The 19903-nt window shown below is 40.9% G+C and overlaps 4 protein-coding genes across 5 annotated transcripts; 2 read left to right on the forward strand and 2 right to left on the reverse strand.

The window, feature by feature from the left end:
* Positions 1-1712: 1712 nt before the first annotated feature.
* rsrp1 (arginine/serine-rich protein 1) lies at positions 1713-5331 on the reverse strand. Of its 2 annotated transcripts, XM_027029212.2 has the most exons (5): positions 5154-5331; positions 3786-4343; positions 3528-3685; positions 2172-2252; positions 1713-2073 (listed from the first exon to the last, which is right to left on the reverse strand). In XM_027029212.2, exons 2-5 carry the CDS (start codon positions 4333-4335, stop codon positions 1933-1935), a joined length of 930 nt encoding a protein of 309 aa, XP_026885013.2. In that variant the 5' UTR covers positions 4336-4343; positions 5154-5331; the 3' UTR covers positions 1713-1932. The 2 variants fall into 2 exon arrangements, 1 of the variants encoding a protein (XP_026885013.2); XR_003411991.2 differs by lacking the exons at positions 1713-2073; positions 2172-2252 and adding an exon at positions 2294-3025 and having other exon boundaries at positions 3174-3685; positions 5154-5259.
* A 511-nt stretch (positions 5332-5842) lies between these two features.
* Positions 5843-8037, forward strand: mgst3b (microsomal glutathione S-transferase 3b). The gene is made up of 4 exons (XM_027029213.2): positions 5843-6084; positions 6853-6975; positions 7274-7346; positions 7691-8037. Exons 1-4 carry the CDS (start codon positions 5959-5961, stop codon positions 7789-7791), a joined length of 423 nt encoding a protein of 140 aa, XP_026885014.1. The 5' UTR covers positions 5843-5958; the 3' UTR covers positions 7792-8037.
* A 1391-nt stretch (positions 8038-9428) lies between these two features.
* Positions 9429-13690, forward strand: tmem50a (transmembrane protein 50A). The gene is made up of 7 exons (XM_027029215.2): positions 9429-9530; positions 10321-10426; positions 10541-10653; positions 10935-11002; positions 11622-11714; positions 11925-11985; positions 12129-13690. The coding sequence occupies exons 1-7, from the start codon at positions 9460-9462 to the stop codon at positions 12172-12174; spliced, it is 558 nt and encodes a 185-aa protein (XP_026885016.1). The 5' UTR covers positions 9429-9459; the 3' UTR covers positions 12175-13690.
* On the reverse strand, positions 13425-19144 carry rhd (Rh blood group, D antigen). The gene is made up of 10 exons (XM_027029214.2): positions 18878-19144; positions 17629-17827; positions 16871-17021; positions 16441-16588; positions 16060-16214; positions 15522-15656; positions 15098-15225; positions 14766-14845; positions 14293-14366; positions 13425-14109 (listed from the first exon to the last, which is right to left on the reverse strand). Exons 1-10 carry the CDS (start codon positions 19026-19028, stop codon positions 14083-14085), a joined length of 1248 nt encoding a protein of 415 aa, XP_026885015.2. The 5' UTR covers positions 19029-19144; the 3' UTR covers positions 13425-14082.
* Positions 19145-19903: the final 759 nt, after the last annotated feature.

The following is a 19903-nucleotide window of genomic DNA, read 5'->3' on the forward strand; positions in this document are numbered from 1 at the left end:
ATGTCACAATAAGAACAAAACCAGTTCTGAGTCCTATGTAGCCTCCCCAATTCCTCCGTATAAGTATATACATATCAGTCCAGAAGAACGCAATCCTAAGAACAGCAGATACTGCCACGCTCAACCTCCACACACCTTCAACCTCCACAGACCCTCATCCTCCACACACCTTCAACCTTCAACCCTCAATCTCCACACATCCTCAACCTCCACACACCTTCAACAAGGTAGGCCAGGTGGTTAAAGGTGTGTTACAGGTTTCACTGTTCCTAGGTTTGTACTCTTCTGGACTCAGATTGAAGATGTCATTTCTTGGATCTGTTGGACTCACTCCTCCAGTTTAGGGCTCACAGTTCCAAGCCTTGGAGTTACCAATCCTGGAGTTAACCGTCCATGTTCTTTCTATTACTTCTTTAGTCCCTGATACTTATGCAACTTCTTATATTCCTTCCTCTGTATGATTCCATCAGTTTGGACTGCAACCTCTACCACTGCTACATCTTATCTCCTATTTGGATGGTTATTTACCTTTCTGTCTGGGTCTGGAGGTCTCACAGGATCATGGCCTTTTTCCATCACTCTGTGCAGTCCAGCTCATATGTCTTGCTTTTGTTCCTGTATATGATCCATGCCTCTTGGTCGTGTCTCTGTGTGTGATTTCCCTTTGACCATCTTCTTCTAGTAGGTGATGGATTGTCTCAGAGACTCCTTTATGCAGTCTGTATCTCAGATCTTCTCTGGTGCGATACATCTCTGCTTCAGTCGACCTCATGCTTAGTGCTTGATCTTATGCTGCCATGATTAGTGACTCTGTGCTGTCCTTCCTTCCTGCTATTTCCAGCCATTGGTGTAGGATTGTCTTATGTCAGCTACCTCTGCTGTCAGCGGTACATCCCATGGAGGGCCCTAGTGTTGGGGCGTTCAACACAGTGCATCAAAACTCATATTACTATTGTAAAGCAGGTTCAATACAGGGCATCAAAGCTCGTGTCACTGTTGCAAAGCACACTGGGTGTTTACAACTTGCATTAACACGTTTCATGTCTGGATCATACCTACGTTACGTTTACATTTCTTGCTAGTTTACTCTCCCACATAAAACACATCATTCCCATTTTACTTTACTAATTCACTACTAGCGTATTATATGCTGTCAAATACAAAGAAGCAGCTGAGTCCTCTGCATCGATGGAGATGAAGGGACCACGTGCTGCTTTCACTTCTGCAGTGGTCAGCACCACTAAGGTTACTAAGGACTTTGGTGGTATGAACTGGTGGGAAGGAATTGTGTCGTTTCAGTGACACAGAATACCTGTTAATCCTACACCACTGAAGCACCAACGGAGTATTAACATGCAGAAGTTTCAGAAGACATCCTGTTGTCTCCTTGGGGCTTGCAATATTGTATTTTATTGCATCTTCAGATAAAATGGGAATCATTTACTTTAAAAATATATTGCAGCACTTTAATGATTTAATGTTCATTATATTTTTTTAAATGAAATCAGTGAAGTATAGTTTGTAGCACTACATGGTGTTAAAGCTAGAACTCCCTCATCAGCTCATCCATGGGATTCATGTTTTGTGACTCACTACCAAGCATTTAAAGCATAAAGATACATCTATATGTAAAAACTGCTCTATTATTGTTCATTGTTTTTCTTCAACAGAACATCCTTTCCTCCACACATTACAACAGAACTGACTGCAGATGAAGACACAAACTCAAGACTCTTTATTTAGAAACTTCTCTTTGAACATGTCAAAAAACAAAAAAAATATACAGTGGCTCCCACCTGTTCGAAATCCTCTCATCTTCCTCCAAATTAAATCACTTTACATCTGAAAGAGAATGAGTCTGATGAATTCAATGATCTATTTACACTATTGACAAGCGTCCACAACCTCGCCCAACCAGGGCGGCATGGGCAATCATGATTTGTTAGGAGACGTTTTCTTGACAGGGACCCAGTGTCCATATGGCTTCCTGTTCCCCACGCTGTCCGCTCTGGATGTTACCTTACTCTCTGTCGCATGGAATGGTTGGCTGCTTGATGGTTTGGCAACCATATTCTACAACACAAAAACAGCAATTTAGAATCTCAGAGGGAAAAAATTATTACTTTCAAGATGAACGGCTAAGGATGAGGAGTTAAGTGCTATAGGCTCACATTGATGCTGAAGGCAATTGGCTTTCTTATCGGAGACGTCCTAGGAGCGTGTGAGTCATCCTCATTTGTTTTATCTCCATCCTACAGAGACAAGAAAACAAACAAAGTTTAAAACCAAGACGCTCAATCATTTCATTACATTTGCCTTTCAAACTGAACTTTTTACGTGCATGAGGAAATGAGTCAGACATCAAGTCTAAAGGCCTTCCTAAGTGGTGACAGACACTGTACTGTCTATGTAGGTACACGTTTCTCATTCAAGTGTTTTGAGCTGCCATCAGACACAAACTAAATAATTTCTAATGTACAGATCAAAAAATTAAACACATGAAAGGGGAAAAAAAAAGGAAAAAGACAAGACAGAGTCCGTGTCTGAGTGGAATTCTGAAAGGTTGTTTCCTTTTCCAAACCCAATCCAGCGTTCTGTGAACAAGCTTGGTTAACCAGGACAGAAGGGGAGGGTCTGCTCTTCTCATTTATGGGCCACTAATAGCCAGTCCGTAGGCCTGAGTTTCTTCAGACACATGGAAATGAAGACGACTCTGGTAAATAACAATGCACCCAGTTCAACCATCAACAGTTTTACATCGTCAAGGTCCTGCAGTTTATTTGTAGAGGCCATTACATGTCTTGTACGAGTACATATGAAAATGAATACGTATTACACTCTGTACTATATTGTGGCAGTAAAAAACTAAATTGTGCAAGTAATATACTAAGTAAGAAAGACAATGCACTAGTATTTGCACTGACGTTACTTGACCTTTGTGAGACTTTAGTTTTAAAACCTTGAAAACCCAATGATGTCTCTCCTACTCCCAGGGCTGGAGGAGTGGAGACCACTGTCATGTGATCTACAAGAACAGAGATGATACAAAACAAAGCAAATGAAGCGCACCTAGACACTGCGCAAGGTGTTTAAAAAAAAAAGTTACATCACCTGTACACACCTGAGCACGCACACACACAAATCATTTTATACACTTGTATTTGTACAATTACCTAATCCAGACATTACCAAACGTAGTTGCTGGAGAAGTATTTTTTGCCTTCATCAGGTTTCCATTAATCATGTCTGAGGAGATAATGTACAAGATGAACCCCGGCTCTTTATTGACACAGCCTATTTTCATGAAGTCCAAAGCTCACAGTTAATCAAGCAAAATCCTCATCTAACTGTGCAAGGCTACATGCAGGCTATGCCTGGACAGCTCTTCATCATCCTTCTATTAATTTAGTCACCATCTCCCAGCCAGGCCTCTCCAAAGACTCTCGGCCCTTCTGTCACTACAGGTTAACTCTGCATTCTTGACCTCTGGTTACATAAGGGGGAGCATGTGCATGTTCTCCACTCACCTGTCGTTTCATTGGCTGGCTGTCTGCTCTCACCCCATCATCAATGGTACAGTCTGGTTTCTGCTGCACAGAGCTAATGCTGGCAGGCAGCTCCACTGGCCTCACTCCCAGTACCTTAGCAGCATTCTCTTTAGCTATGTTCAGAAGATCTATTTTTTCTGCACAGAAGCATGAACAGCACAATCAGCTTAGCTCATTTTTTTAAAGACAAACATGCTAAAGTACATCATCTCCATTCTAACTCCTAGAAAGGCTTACCCTTCTGGCTGAGGCGAACAGCAGAGTACTCCGGAGATCTTGATCTTTTCCTGTAATCTCTGTAGCTCTTCCTGGAGGAAGGGGAGAATCTGCACCTGTAGCGCCCCACAAACCCATGAGTGCCTCTCCTGTAGCTGGATGAGCGTGAGCGGGACCTCCGTTGTGATCGGCGCTGCCGAGAGGAGTGGGTGCTGGAGGGAGACCGTCTCCTGTACCTGCCATGGGACGGGCAGTCCGGAGACGGGCTGTACGACCTAGACTGGGCCCGGCACCGGTGCCGACTGCAGGAGCGACCTGAAGCCCGGTGACAGCGGGGATGAGAGCGAGACCGTGTGCGAGATGAAGAGGAAGAGGACCGGTGGCGAGGTTGGCGATGATGTGACCTATGGGAGGAGCAGCTACTCTCGCTGCTGGTGTAAGAACTGTCACTGCTACTGCTGCGACTCCGTGAGCCAGAGGAGTTGGGTGTTGCTGTGGCAACCTGGTCAAAAATGAGCTGCATGCCCTCAGTGAGGCAGACGTGCTGGGCCTGGCTAGCCTCACTTTTCATTATTAGACCTGCACAAAACAAAGAGGTTTAAAATTAGCATTCAAACTGAAATGCTACTGAAACACACAAACGAGTCACTACAAATTTAGTTAGTAACTGCCATTTGAAATGTTAAAATAAGTCAATATTTCCCGCAAAATGCCTATATAAAATATCATAATTCTGTTTGCATGTACTGGGGTACTACAAATACGTCGCTCGTTGACAAGCGCGCTTGACCGGAAAGTCCTAGTACGACTCGGAAAAGGGAAGCTTATGAAACTTAAACCCGCCCACATTTTGTTACGCAACATTGAAGAATAAAAACGATTATCCCACAAAGGAGACAAAACAAATTGCAATTTATTCTATACCTGCTTCCATTTTCACTCACTAAAAACGTTTACCTCGTCTAACATTGTTAGTTAGCTATATGTACCAGCTAAGCTAGCTAACTAAAGCTATAACGACGATGAGAACAGCCAGCTAGCGATAACTAGTTAGCTAACCTACGCTAGTTAGCTCATTCTTATCGTGATCACAATAATCATGTTAGCTAGCAGACCGCAATTTCGATTTATGCCATTATTTATTTCATATAAAAACAACGAAGACTAGCTACCCACTCTGATTGTAACACCATTGTTTAACAGACGATGTAACGTTGACGTATAAGCTATCCCTGGCTAGCTAGATAGCTAAGGGTTAAAGCTAAAAGACCAACTAGCTAACGTTAGCTAAAGAGATGGCTACGAGTTCATTATTCGAAATCGAAATAACTGTACGGTATAACGAAATGACATTTTTATCCCCATTTCCCACAAAAGCAAACATTATACCTTGCGATAGTTGGGTTCGTATGTCCTTGTAAAGTCCGCAGGACAAACGCTACTTGTGCCGTTCACGCGCCGAGGCGAAGACTAACGGACTCACGCGCACGCGGAGTACTTTTCCGAGCTGGCGCGTAAGACGTCATCGAGCAAGGATTCGGAAACTTCCAGCAAAGCAGAGAAGCTTCTCCGCCTGAGCCCTGCAATAAACAGGCTGGTTCAGTTTAGTTTGGAGATCAGTGCAATCGGTTTTACTGTTGCAACGGGCGTCTGTAAAAAGTAGGAAAGTGGAATATAAAGACGTTTAAGTTCCATTTAAGTGCAAAGAATGCAAAATTTTAAATATCAATAGTGGGGCAGAAAGTATTTGGATATTCGTGCAACAGGGAACTGTGTGGTAATCAGGCTTATACAATTAATATATGAGAACAAAAACATGTAGACGGCAAAATATTTTCAATAGATCGCGTCAGCACTAGGACATTTTCCGCATGCCGTGTTGGATATATTTACCTTAGAGGGTTTGTGAGTTTTATATGGACAGACGTTTACAGTATTTCAGTTTAGCTGTGCGTATAAAAATGCGGAGGCGAAGTAGGACGCACGCGTGCGTGCCTAAGAAAGTGGCCAGTGAGTGCACGCGCGCGTACACGCGTTTGTAGTCCGTCAACGTATGTTTTATCGCGAGACTGCGTTGCTACGGTTACCTTTGCTCTTGTGCCCTTTCACACAGTTAAACCGTTTAGATCACTGTGAGTGTGCAGTAATAGGTGGCCAACTCGCTTTCCAGCTATAGCTTAAGTGTCTCTCAGAAATGGAGATTTTAGATGTTCTGCCTGCCAATTTTGGCTATGCGATTCTGACATATTTGTACAGTTTTATAATGTTGTTTTACCTCGCAATGAAAGTTGGTGCTGGCCGGAAAAAATATGGCGTGAAAGTAAGTGAACGGTTAAACAAGCTGGCTAAATTGGCTAATTGGGATTTTTGTTTTCTTTTTATATTACCGGCCTTATTTGTTAGTTAGGATCTAGTTTTGAAATTGCCGTTTACACGCTTGTCTGTTCTCTTGCTACTACTAGGTAACATATCGATTAATCTAGCATATTGTTGACCAACTCACTTTTAAATATTACGTTAGATAAAATAGCTAGATTTTCGCCCGGGCCATTACTTTTCTAGCGTTAGCTAGGGGGATAGTCTTCTCTCTAGATTGCTAACCTAGCTAGCATAGTTGACTCAAACCTTAACCCTAACGCGTTTCTTCAATGCTCTGACAAAGTCGCTAGTTTGCTAACTCAAACCCTAACAGTTTGGGCGACTTTCTACAAGCTCTACTGCTCCAATTAACTACCTAAAATCAGCCATTCCTTTTTTAGAAAGGGACGCAACTTTTAGATTTTTTTCAAAAATCGACTTTATTTGCCATTTGATTAGAACTATCTCGTGCATAAGCAAGGGAATGTTTTCTGATAGCCATTTTGACAAACATCAAATTTCGCCTATATGCTTCAAACATTTTGCTTTCTCGTATTGCACACCCCTCAAGTCGAGCACAAGGGAAAGGGAATTTAGGAATCAAACTAACAGTCTTGCATTGAAGTAAACTTCAGATTTTTAAAGATGGATTTAATTTTAAGCACTTTGTTTGAATCAGGTGATTGGTTCTTTTAACGTGGGCACCTTAATTTTCTTGCTTGTTTTTTAGTACCCCACTATGTACAGTGATAAGGAAGTGGTGTTCAACTGCATCCAGAGGGCACATCAGAACACGCTGGAGGTCTATCCACAGTGGTTGGTTTTCCAGACTATTGCTGCACTTGTATATCCTGTGAGTAAACTATCACAGACTCTTCAGAATAGGGAATTTCTTTCTAACAAGTAATTTTTTTAAGTAACAATCCAATATTATGGAAATATGCCAGTTGCTTTTAAATTTTATCACTGTGAAGGATAAGGGTTGTTTCACAGTCCAAGCCACATCCACCAGATGTATGGCACACCTTTTGAAGTAGTTGATCTTTAACAGGGCAATTCAGGGTTAGTGTTTTACTTTACATGTGTATAACAGGGTACCTCAATCCAGCATGCACATGTTAACCATTCCTGTCTGTTTTCTTTCTCTTCAGACTGTGGCCTCTGTTCTGGGGGTTATCTGGGTGACTAGTAGGTTCTCCTATGCATGGGGCTACTACACTGGTGGTAAGACTTCTTTTATTCATAGTTGCAATGTCTGTATCCAGCCCTGAGGCACTAGACTGCAGCTTGAACTCCTAGCATACACATCGTTTACATTGAGTACTCTTCTGAAGACAAGCCTTCAAATACCTTCAATTTTAGAAAACTGAAAATACTCCCATTTTGGAACCTCAACTGCATTTAATTTCAGTCTACACACACCTGTCACTCATGTTCATAACAGTAGGGGGCTACACATGTGCATTTTGTTGTTCAACAGTGACAAATATTATCCAACATTATTTTTCTGTCATCTGCAGTGTGTACTACATCCTCATTGGTCTCTGTTCTCATTTTGACCCTTTTAGATCCTGCCAAGAGAATGAACGGTGTTTATGGGTACATTGGCCTTTTTGGAGTGATCATCCTGTCTATATATATTGCTCTCCAGCTCCTTGAAGTCTTTTAAGTGCTTACGACTGACCACTGTGGATCATTTACAGCACTGACCAAGTGTAAAACCTTAGTCTTTTTTTTTTTTTTTTTTGGAACCTATTTTAATATCAATTTTTATTCCTTCTTCAGTTATGCAGAACATGAAAGTAAATTCTTTCTCTAGACTACTATATTAGTCCACTTGTTTGTCTCTTTGTCATGTATATGATTGATTGTACTGCTGAATCGGAATAAAACCGGACATCTGTTTAGTGTTGAAGTACTATATGGGTGAGTTTGTTGGGTTGGTGGGTTTCTATTGTTAATTGAAGCTATGTATGGTCAATATCACTTTTAATGTCTAATTTCTGATAATTGATCATTTCTGATGCTGATAGTTGTACAGCATTTTATGATGTTCGTGTTCACATCTAATGTAGAGGATAATTTGCCAAGACAGTAAATGACTGAGTAAGGTGGTGCTGGAAAATATGCCTCTCCACCTGTTTGCAAGCAAAATATTCTAATGAGAGAATTTTTAAATTGGTGGCAGCAGTTTTCACATATAATATGCTCATGTGAAACTGGGGATTATGTCCTAAACTAGCTGAGTACTGGAGGTTTGGGGGGTGTGTGGATAGAGAAGAAAGTCTTTAATAGTGTAATGGGAATGTTAACGGGGAAACAGGAGAGGGTGCTTTAAAATGCATTTAGAGAAGCAGCCATATCTGGGTGGTTCGAGGCCACATTAAATATATTTTCATTCTCAACACTTCTCTGGGACCACCATCATGACCTTTACAATGCAAGAACCATGAAACATTTTTGGAGGGTTATGGGGCCATTTGAGGAAGGTTGATCTCTCCCTAAGAAAAGTAGATCTACAGCTGGTGATACAACAAAGGGGCATATTTCTCCCATGTTCTCAGGATTTACTTTTAAGATAAGCTTAATGACCTTCGAGTGCCTTCATGGGTCTCCTCCTGCTGTATATCAGTGAAGTGATTATTAGGCATGTTCCAAGAGCTCTTGGGTCTACCAAAATGTTATGGTGCTAAGATGTGGAACTCCCTGCCTAGACACACAGCAGGGCTCTTGAAAAGCACTCTTAAGAGAGTTAAAATAGATTTGTTTAGATTATCTTTAAATTAACCTGTGATTTGTTACTGTATTTTATTCAACATTTTTAAAAAAATATATTTATTCTTTTGTTTGCTTTTTCTGCAGTTTTAGTTAAATCCATTTGGAGCCGTTGTCGAAGGCCCTTCACACTATACCAGTAGGCTCACACGCTACCTGATTTGTGATCTGTTTCTCTGGTCATGTTACCGTATAATCTTGTTTGCATATGATCCTACTCATTGACATTCCCATTGTACTGCTGTTTTCTATTTATTAGCTACATTTACATGTATCTGCTATTACTCTAAGCTGCAGTGCTATGTTTCTCATACACCTCATAATATTTAAAACCCGTAGACTATATGTGTAATAATAAAATGTAATTACTATTTATGCCCTTATTTGCTGGATCTATTAGTTTACTGACGTGAATCAAAGTTTTATTCACTCGTCAGTATTTGCACGGTGCAATCATATTACCTATTGCACATGTCACGTATGTACCGCTTAACGATTGCAGAGTAGGTTCGTGGGAGAGTCGCGTGGAAACGAAGGCCGAACGGGAGCGCGTGCAGTGAGCATGCGCGTCGCTGAACGTCCGCACGAAGAGAATTGTTTGTTTGGCGCTACGGACGACGCATTTACTGTAAGGTGAGATGACTGGCATGTGAAACATCTACATATATATGTCGTTTGAGTCATTCAACTCGTGGAGGTAAAGTGGATTGATTTCTTTGTCGGCTGTTTCGTGAATGTTTGACGGAGCGATTGTTGGCCAAACAACACATCCCAACTAGCTGGTTAGCTAGCTGCTAGGCTAAGATAGGCAGGTTAGACAGGGTGCTAGCTAGCTTGGGATGGCTACATACCGACTAGTATTGGTGCTGGGTCAGTATTTACGCATTTAGCTGACGCTTTTATCCGAAGCGACTTACAATCGTGACTGAAAGCTGTTGGTCAACATACGGCAGCACCTGTTTAAAAAGGTGTATTTTCCACTATTTGTACTTTTGACATTTTCCACTGAGCCTTTGGCGTGAAGCCAGTGACTTTTATAATCGGGACTAAATCAGTCAGCTAGTTCAGCTAGTCGCCTTGGAAGTAGAGTTAGGAAGCTTGTTAGCTGGTTATGTACTGTAGAGTCGGCATGACAAAGTCTACTCATCAGTTCTACAAGTCTGTTTAAGCAGATCTTGTCTTTGGCGTGGCGTACTGTCATCACCTGTGTGTATTCTGCGAAGAAGATGAAAACATTGTTCGCCTTCTTCCGGAAATGTTTCTACACGTCCGTCTTATTTGTGTTATGAAGGTTTTACGTAATTTCGTTACGCACTAATTATGTTGAGTGCACGTACACTGTTCATTTGATTGTTAAAAATATATGAATGCAGTAATTTGTGTTTTTGTACTCTAGCTAAATGTCGGTTTCACTTGCGTTCAGGACGATGTCAGGTTTCCTGGATGGTATCAGATGTGGTGACTGCGAGTGCAGTGTTGACTGGGCAGAAAAGAGAAACACCATCGCCTCCATAGCAGCCGGCGTACTGGTATATGGGTTTTATATAGCTATAAGTTATACTTCCTGTTTTCCATGTGTTGATTTACTTATGTGCTCCTGTGACTGATCAACCAGTGTCACAAACGTATTCACTTGTGTGTAGTTTTTCACAGGTTGGTGGATCATAATCGATGCAGCAATAATGTACCCTAAGGAAGATGATTTTCACCATGCTTACCACACCTGTGGAGTCATCGCTACAATCGCATTTCTTATGCAAGTGAACCATGCTACTTGTTTGTACAAGCTATTCATCTGCAATAATGTAGTGCTCTCATGCTCCGTTGTGGAGCTTTAAGTAGTGATATGGCTAGACAAGAATAGCTCACGTATTTTAAAGATTTTAAAGAATGTTTGTAGCTTGTCCCAGATATTCTCACCTATTATCTAACACAGATAGTGTTGCATGGAGCAGTCAGTTTCTGTTTTTATGGCCCTCATTGAGAAGAGCGGCACAGCCGGTCTAAATGAAGGGATTCTTGCTATGTCTGATACAGGATCAACGCTGTGTCAAATGGGCAGGTGAGAGGTGACAGCTACAGTGAAGGCTGCATGGGGCAGACAGGTATGTGTTTTTGTATGAGGACAGTTGAGCTACTGTTGAAACTCCAGACAGTGGTGTAATTCCCTATCATTAAATTACCAGTAATGAGTAATTTACTGAATCTTTGATAGTCCTGTTTGAAGTTTAATTTGTTAACTCGCTAAACTGATTTATAACTGTAGGAGAGATGACTGTAAATAGGCTGGCCAGAGCAGACAAACTTGTTTGTCCAAATATGCTGCAGTATCTGGACAGACACATGCACATGAGGAGCTGTCTGAGGCTGAGGGTGTGCAGAGAGGATTGGGCATGTGTAGTATTGTAGAGCTATGCTGAGAGAAACTGTATTACATAGAACTGTGCAGCACTGCATAGGTTCTGCCTGTATGCTCTCTGCATCCTGTAAGTGCAGCCCACACAGTGTCTGTGACGTGTGCTGATGTGTTGGGTGCCGGAGTGCGACGTGTGCTGATGTGTTGGGTGCCGGAGTGCGACGTGTGCTGATGTGTTGGGTGCCGGAGTGCGACGTGTGCTGATGTGTTGGGTGCCGGAGTGCGACGTGTGCTGATGTGTTGGGTGCCGGAGTGCGACGTGTGCTGATGTGTTGGGTGCTGGACCGTGACATGTGCTGATGTGTTAGGTGCCAGAGTGTGGCTCTTCATTGGGTTCATGTTGGCCTTTGGCTCTCTCATCGCTTCCATGTGGATCCTTTTCGGAGGTTTTGTTGTGCCTGGTAAGTTTTTCTTTCATAAACTTCACTTCTACATTCTCTATTGATCTTTTGATGTCGCTAAAATATTAGCGTATGTGCACACTGACCAGTCTATCATGTCGAAATCCTGACTGAATGGAACATCAAATCATCTTGCCTTACCATATACCGTACACCTTACTGTCTTCCACTGGGGGATCTTCCCTGCTGATGTTTTGTTGTGGTTGACAGCAAAACCAGCTGTGTACCCTGGGATCGCAGTGTTCTTCCAAAATGCGTTCATCTTCTTTGGGTATGTTTTTAGACGTGTAAAAGCATACTTTAGAATTCCTGAAATTTTACAGTTCCTTAATAGGAAGAATACATTAAAACACTAACTTTTGTTTGTCTCTGAAGCTGTGTATTTGGGCCTTTGTTCTTGTTTTTAATCTGTAGGGGTCTGGTGTTCAAGTTTGGACGTACAGAGGACCTTTGGCAGTGAAGAGATTGAACATCCCTGAGCTTGATTAACCACGTGTGTTTGATTTATTTCATCCTTCTGTTTCTCTCCTGCTCTTTCCTGCTCTTAAATACTGTCCCTCTTTGCTGTGACGGCTGGTGCTCTGTGGCCGTATAAGTAGGTGGAGCTTCAGCTTCACCACGCCCCCCCAGGACACATCCCTCTTCTTTTGAAACGTGATGTATTTGCTTCATGACGCCCTCAGGCCCAAACATGTGTAACATCAACATGCGGATAATCTGGAACCCTACCAATCAATACTCTGCTCATACTGAAATCACCTCATATAGGGTTGTTTTTTGTTTTTGTTTTTTGATGGATATGATGACCACAGAAGTAAAAGAAGGAGGCGGTGTTGTGACAGCACACTGCCGTGGTGACCAGGACAGCTCGGTTGTGCTGACAGAAACTCTCCACTGTAACCTATTCCCAGCTCCATTCCTCCCTGCAGAACTGCACTGCCTTCGTGTTTGTTTTGTAGCCACCGTCTTCTTGGACTCTGTTTAGCTCTTGCTCTGCAATACTCACTCAAATGAGTCCTGGTTACCCTGTAGATGTGATCCGAGGGAGCTTTGTTCCCAGCGGTTTCACCGGGGTTTTCCATACGGAGTTCACAGGGGACTGAGCAAACTTGGCTTTAAAAGGGGAAACTAATATGAGATTTTTCTTTTAATATACCTATATGTACTTTTTTGTAATTAGATGTGAGGATGGGGCTAATCAGATCCATAATCAAAGCTACTTGTACAGGGAGATTAAAAGCTAGTGTTTCTGAAAACGGCTTTTTCATTTTCAGTTTTGTGTGCATCTCAGATGCTTGCACAAGTTTAGTGTCACATTTGTTTCTGCATCAATTTGTTTGGAATAGTCATACATATTCTGAAAGAGTTTCCACCAGTGTCTTGTTCCTAACTGAGCTCTTGGCCAGTTCAGTTCATTCTCACCCCCACCCCCTTTTTGTAGAAAATGCAAATATACAAACTCATGTTTGTTGAACAGCACTGGAGGTTGTTCCTGTGTAGGTCTTTGTAACTATATTCTTTATTATTTGATTTTGTACTCTTTATTTCATGAGGTTCTGTATCTTTTAGCTTTGTTTGCACTCTGTTTATGTGGCTACCTTATAGAAAAGATGACAATAAGACGAGCACAGTTTCTCTATTTGTGTAGTCAGAGAGCTGACGTCTGTGGGAGAAGCAGATTTGGTAGCACTAACTCATTAATGGTGTTTGTTAAGAAACACACTTTCACTATACTTTAGACAAAAAGAGTAAAGATATTTGATAGCTAAAGTGATGCATCAAAATTAAAAAAAAAAAAGGCTGTTGGATGTTGGCACTATATTCAGCTTGTGATGTATTTTTATTGAGCACATAACTAATGATCACGTTTTGTGTTTCATTTACCACACATCTAAAAAGTCACATTGTACTACTATAAAAGTCACATTGTACTACTATAATTTATTTGCTGCCTAATAAATTCAGTTAAGATCTAACAGTGATGCTAAGCTTTCTATCTCTCTTCTCTTTAACATTGGAATTTGCACACAAAGAAGTTAACCAAGACTGTATTATAGACACTGGATGAAGGCCTTTCTCTCTTATGTAGTGCGTTTGTACACTCTGGCACTGTTTAACTGAAAGTTGTGTGTGTTTACATTGGTAGCATTTAACTTAAGGACCTGTTTGTATACTCTGGCAGCATTTAACTAATTCAGTCGGCCTTCGGTTTAGCCAGGTCTGGGTTATCCTGTTGTGTCGGTTGTGGTAATCAGTGCATTTCTGTAATGTCGGAGGTATGTTTATTTAGACACTTCACACCCATAACCACACATACATAAAACCTTGTTTGAGTCTTCTTGGTTTTCCTGAATAAGCCACTGTTTTCTTAATTGTGCACTGCTAAGTGTGGGAACTGCAAAAGACACATCCAAAAACAAGTGAGAGATAAACAGTAAAATACAAATGAATTTGATTAATGACTATTTTTTTTTTCTATTTGCACTAATCTGAAATCTTTTTTTCCAAAATGTTTATGGTATGTCTAAGACAGGGCAGGCTATATGATTATGTGGAGTGAGGTTTAAAACCTACTCACCTCCCAGAATGCCTGATCATCAAAACACTTCCTGTCTTGCTGAGGTTTCCAAAATTTCAATTTCAGGAGGAATCCTGTAAATGTATATATATTCATAGTAGTCTGAAGTTCAGGGGAACATGTAGATAAGGCAATCTAGTAGGCTTGTTGTCTAATTAATTTTGCATATGTATTAAGCATGCAGTTTATTAAATCTAACTATCAAAATTATGTGAGTATTGCAAATGGGTTTATAAGTAATGGTTTAAAGCTCAGTGGTGTTTTCTGAAACTTGATGGAACTTTATGGAATTCTGTTGGGCTTTACATATATCTACACTGCTATAACACTGATGAGTTATATCATCTTCAAATCAGATGTGAAACACATTTATAACCACATATTGTATGAATAGCTGTCTCATTATAAACACGCCTTCAGTTTTGCAGGTGGGTGTTCCAACCTAGATATAGGGTTGTACCTTGGCGACATACCTGTGATGGTGCCTGTAACCAGGCTCATACTGACGGAGATGAGTAAAATACAGATGTAATGCACTGCAAACCTGATGGCTCTGAGGAAGATGTGCGCACACACACACACACACATACACATACATATATATATATATATATATATATATATGATGGAGTATACGTTTCTGTGACTGAACATATTAGACCACTATAACAAGAAAAATACTAGACTTCCTAGTTTTACATAATGTTTTACTTTAATGTACTTTACATTACATAAGTATTGCCATGGTAAATGGCATGTAAAAATCCATCCTAAAACGGCTGCATAATATGAAATGTAACTTTACATTGTGGCATCATCAGTGTTGACCAGCTGTAGGAAAAGATCAGCAAACCATCCCAGAATTCCTGGTATAGCATGTACACTCAGGACACCACAGGTATCATGACACTCAAAAGCAAACAGCATGTGATCCTGGGAGACATAGGGTTAATTATTGATGACTGACAAAACACAGATCTACAATGAAATCACTTCCCCTGGAAAATTGCTAGTAACCTAATCACTGCAATTCTCAAAGTTGTACCAATATAACACATATAAGCCATATATAAAATGTATATTAAATTTAAAGTAGAAAACATCTTTACACCAACATGTCAACATGATATGAACAAATGTGATTGAAGTCTGTCTCCTAACCAAAGCAAGGCTATCAAATCTGTTTGCTTTGGACAGACTCATTGGTCCTGTAATCTGCACTTACCTACCTTCATATATCGAAATCCCAGAGTGGACAAAAGAGTAGCACACATGCCAATCACCATGGCGACCCATGGATCAAGGACTGTTCTGATTGCTCCAATAGCAACCCCACCTGCCAGGGCGGCACCCTGCACATGCACCTGGTGGAAGACACATGGAGTCAGAAGAGTGTAAGAACGTCTTTAGACATCTTACACAACCAATTTTAACTATGTAAAAATGTATTTTACCTGAAAAGCATTTATCTGTCTTTTAGATTAACTTACTAAATTGGATGTGGTGAAATGTTAGCGATAGCTAACATATTTTCTGAGAGATTTCTCTGAGATAATTCTCCGAGATATTCTCTAAGATAATTCCTATAGGTAGGGGATTGTATCACAGTGCAGGAATATACTAGTATATCTTAATCTTCAAGTAAATCACTCTTAAATTAAGCATTTATTTAATTTAATTTAGATTCAGATTAATGTATCTTAACCTTAAAACTATCTTAGTCCATCTTAAAAGTTAATATCTGAAAGAGAAGCTCCGCAGACTCACCAGGTTGATTTTCCCTTTGGGACTCAGCAGCACAGAGAGCGCCATGGCTGTTACTGCACTTACTGCCAGGGACAGATATGTGCTATACATGATCCTGATTTCCTGAGCTTCCACAAAGTTAATACTAGGCCAGAACATCCACAGTAACAGCATCCCTAGGGGTAGGAGCAAGAGCAATTTTAATTAAGTCACATAAAGCTTAAGTAACGTCCTGTCACAGAACAGGCAGAGGAGCCTTTTGACTTTCATTTATTATATTCTTTGTCAGTAAAAAATCAGGCAGAGAAGGCAAATCCGTGGACAAGAAAAAACGGTTATTGTGAATTTCTGCTTAAATATCAGGTGTTTTATTTAATTGGATTAGGTGTGTTGCTTGCTCACCTAGTGTAGAAAACAAGCCAGTTTTGCTGTCAAACTTTTCCTTCTCGTGCCTTGGCTCAGCCTCACTGCGATAAAGCACCCAGGACGTCATCACTCCAAAAAGAGCACCAAACACATGCAGCTGCATTGTGGTGTTGAATGTGTCATTCTAATAAAGAACAGTGATCATCTTAGTGAGAACTTAAAGTATAAACTGCATTTAAGCAATGTTTGACTGAATATATCTGCGCTGTTTAAGTCTCTAAGAATGTAAGTATTTCGTTCAGAACAGAGATGGGAAAATTAGATTCTTCAGGATGTATGTGAATACTCTTTGCTCAGCCTTTGAAATATCCCTCTAAAGCACATTTCAGATGTTTGCTTTTCCAGAAAGCAACTGAAAAAACTAAAGGAAAATATCCAAGTGTGCCTTGGATACGGAACTTCTCACCTTGAAAAGTTTTTTTATGAGCCCCTGGTTCACCACAAGCCCTGTGACCTCAAGGAGCCCCAGCAGGAGCAGCTGTGCAGGGTTGGTCTTACCGTGGACTGCACCCATGGCAACAAGAGCCGAGGCTGCACACAGCTCTGCATTAACCAAGCTGGTGGAGGAAGAAAGAGGAATCATTTGGGTGAAAATAATCATTTGGGTGGGAGGAATCATTCTGGTTGGGTAATGGAATACTAAACGTGACCACCACATGCTGAATCTTCTGAAAGTCAGAGGCAAACAAATCTTTCCTTTGCATTACTGGACATGTAGTTAGAGAAAAGCAGTCCATGCTGACAGATTCTAAAATCTGTTTTGCTTTTCCCAGACTGCTGGAGCTGTTTTACTGATTTGAGAGTGAATCCTTAGTTTGTCTGCATAGTGACAAATTATGACAGACTGTGAAAGTGTCATTATGATGTGTCTGAAAGGGTGTCCCACATGCGTCATGATGACGTGTCTAAAAGGGTGTCTTGTGTGCGTCATGATGATATGTGTCTGAAAGGGTGTCTCACATGCGGTATGCTAAAGTGTATCTGTGGTCATGGTACGCAGTGTTCCTCAAAAGAACTTTATCTATAGTGAGTCTGCAAGTGGAGAGAGGAAACTCCTCTCTGTTTGTCTAAGGTCTAGTTCTGGTGCCAGGTTTGCAGGAAAAAGAACCAGAACCGAGCACTCTTGTCTTATAAATGATCATACCCACACAAGTATGTCCTTGCCTATTCAGGTTGATTTGGACTGGCCATTTGAAATGGCTGGAGTGGAAAGATGACAGGAAGGCATTGATGAAGGTGGCCCACTGGACTACCATTGCGGCCACCAGCAACCCAAAGCCTGTCCCGCTGAAGCCATACCGCACCAGGAACATGGACATGAAGCCAAAGCCCAGGAACACTATCACATGAACATCTTGAAAGTCTGTGTGGAAAGAAAGGTGGGTAAGTTACATGTGCAAAAGCAGAATTGTGTGTGATTATAGTAAGTAATTTCTTTAATTCATTTTTAAAAAGTCAGTATAATCTGTCCTGTCTAACACAGGCCACTGTGTGTCTCCCAAATTTACTGATTTATTGACCTGAAAGCCAACACTCTTTTTAGCTGTTGCTGTAACAGTAAATACAATGCAGTAGATGTTACTGTTACTTTCCATCTAAAACCACTAGAGGGCGAGTTGTACTTTGTTGTCCACATTATTTAGACATGGCCCTGTTAATCAGGCAGTATAGGTGCAGTTGTCGAGGAATCTGGGAATGTCTCCTTTAGTTTTGGGACTGGGAGGCTATGGATAATGCAGCCGATCATGTCTTTCATTTGATAAGTGTTGTTAAATCTAAGGATTCATTAAAACTAAAAATCATTCAATGCCCAGATATGTTTTAATAACAGATTATCTGATGAACAAACCACTTACCTGCTTTCTGCCAGAAACCCAGTACTACTGAAGGAGTAGCAGCTGGGAAATTAGGGCAAATCATTCTTCATTAGCAGATGAATGTTTGCAAACATGGTTAAAGGGTGGAGGGTTTCTTATCACCCGAGACCAGCAGAGCTTGCCATCCCCACCCAACAGCGAGGGCAAGGACAAGCCTCCACTTTCTTAAACACCACACAGACTAATCAAGCTGGATGCTGCAATACACTCGAAATGATACATTTTAAATGTCAGACTGCCTGGAGAAGAGTTTGCCTTTCCAGGGCAGACGCACATTTAAAAACTGAGTTATTCATTCACACCTGACTGAAGCAGATCGTATATGATAAATTAATACCAGAGGTACATTAACTTATTTGCTCATCCACGATATTACATGTGTATGCATGTGGTTGGTTTCTTTCTTCAAACACAGCATAAAGCAGAACGTATAACACAACCTAAATACACACACACACTATATATATATATATATATATATATATATATATATATATATATATATATATATATATATATAATGAATAAAGACTTACTTGCATATAAGTAAAGAAACTCTTGATTTTTCGTCTTTTTAAATTCCTCTGTTTCCACAAAAAAAGCAAAAAGCACAATGAAGATGATCTCTAGCATCAGAGCCATGGCTGGCAGCCGGGCCCAGAGACTGGGAGCGTAGTGAGGGGCCATGAGTGAGCGTTCAGCACTCTGTGGGTCTGTGCATGTCTGAGCAAAGCTGAGCTGGTTCTACTCTACTGGCCAGGGAGAGGAGCACATGCAACCAGTCCTCTGAACTGTGAGCACCAGGATGTTCCATGCAAGTACCCAGAGGGACCTGCGTGCCAGAGATATGTTCCATTTAGGCTGTTTTTTTTTGTTTTTTTTTTCCCAAGTGAAGTTGCTGCTGATTATCTCATGTTTTAACTAAAGGAAGTCTAAATTTTGGCTTTCATTATACAAATTATTAAATCAGAGGTTACTAAAAATGTCACTTGTGCGGTTCTTGAGTAGTTATTAACCATGATGGTAACATGCAAAAATATAATGTAATATAATGCATTTCTAGTCTACTATTGTTGCAGTGGCTCACACCTCTTGGCCTTATCACGGTGGCAGATATCTCACTAAATCCTCTCCTCAAGCCTTTTGTATCAGCAGCCACTAATAAAAAAGCCTGAACTATCAAATGGAACATGCTGATAATTTATAACGTTTGACATTAGTAGTTACTTAAGCAAGCCGATTTTCTTGTCGGTGGAGTTAAATATTGTTACAGCTATAAACAATATCACGCAAATATTTCAAACATTTTACTCGCGTGTGAAATACTGAACGAAATATTCTATTGTTGGTTGTCCTGTCAAAGCTTGGTAGAGCAGGCAACGGTCATGGAGCGTAGAGCTACGATTTGTACGCAAGTAGCGTAAGCAGCTGCGACAGCCCGCCTCACAGTCATCCCAATGAGCACGCAAGTAGCGTAAGCAGCTGCAACAGCCCGCCTCACAGTCATCCCAATGGGCACGCAAGTAGCGTAAGCAGCTGCGACAGCCCGCCTCACAGTCATC

The sequence above is a fragment of the Electrophorus electricus genome, chromosome 11, assembly GCF_013358815.1.
Source record: "Electrophorus electricus isolate fEleEle1 chromosome 11, fEleEle1.pri, whole genome shotgun sequence".
Taxonomy (NCBI): Eukaryota; Metazoa; Chordata; class Actinopteri; order Gymnotiformes; family Gymnotidae; genus Electrophorus; species Electrophorus electricus.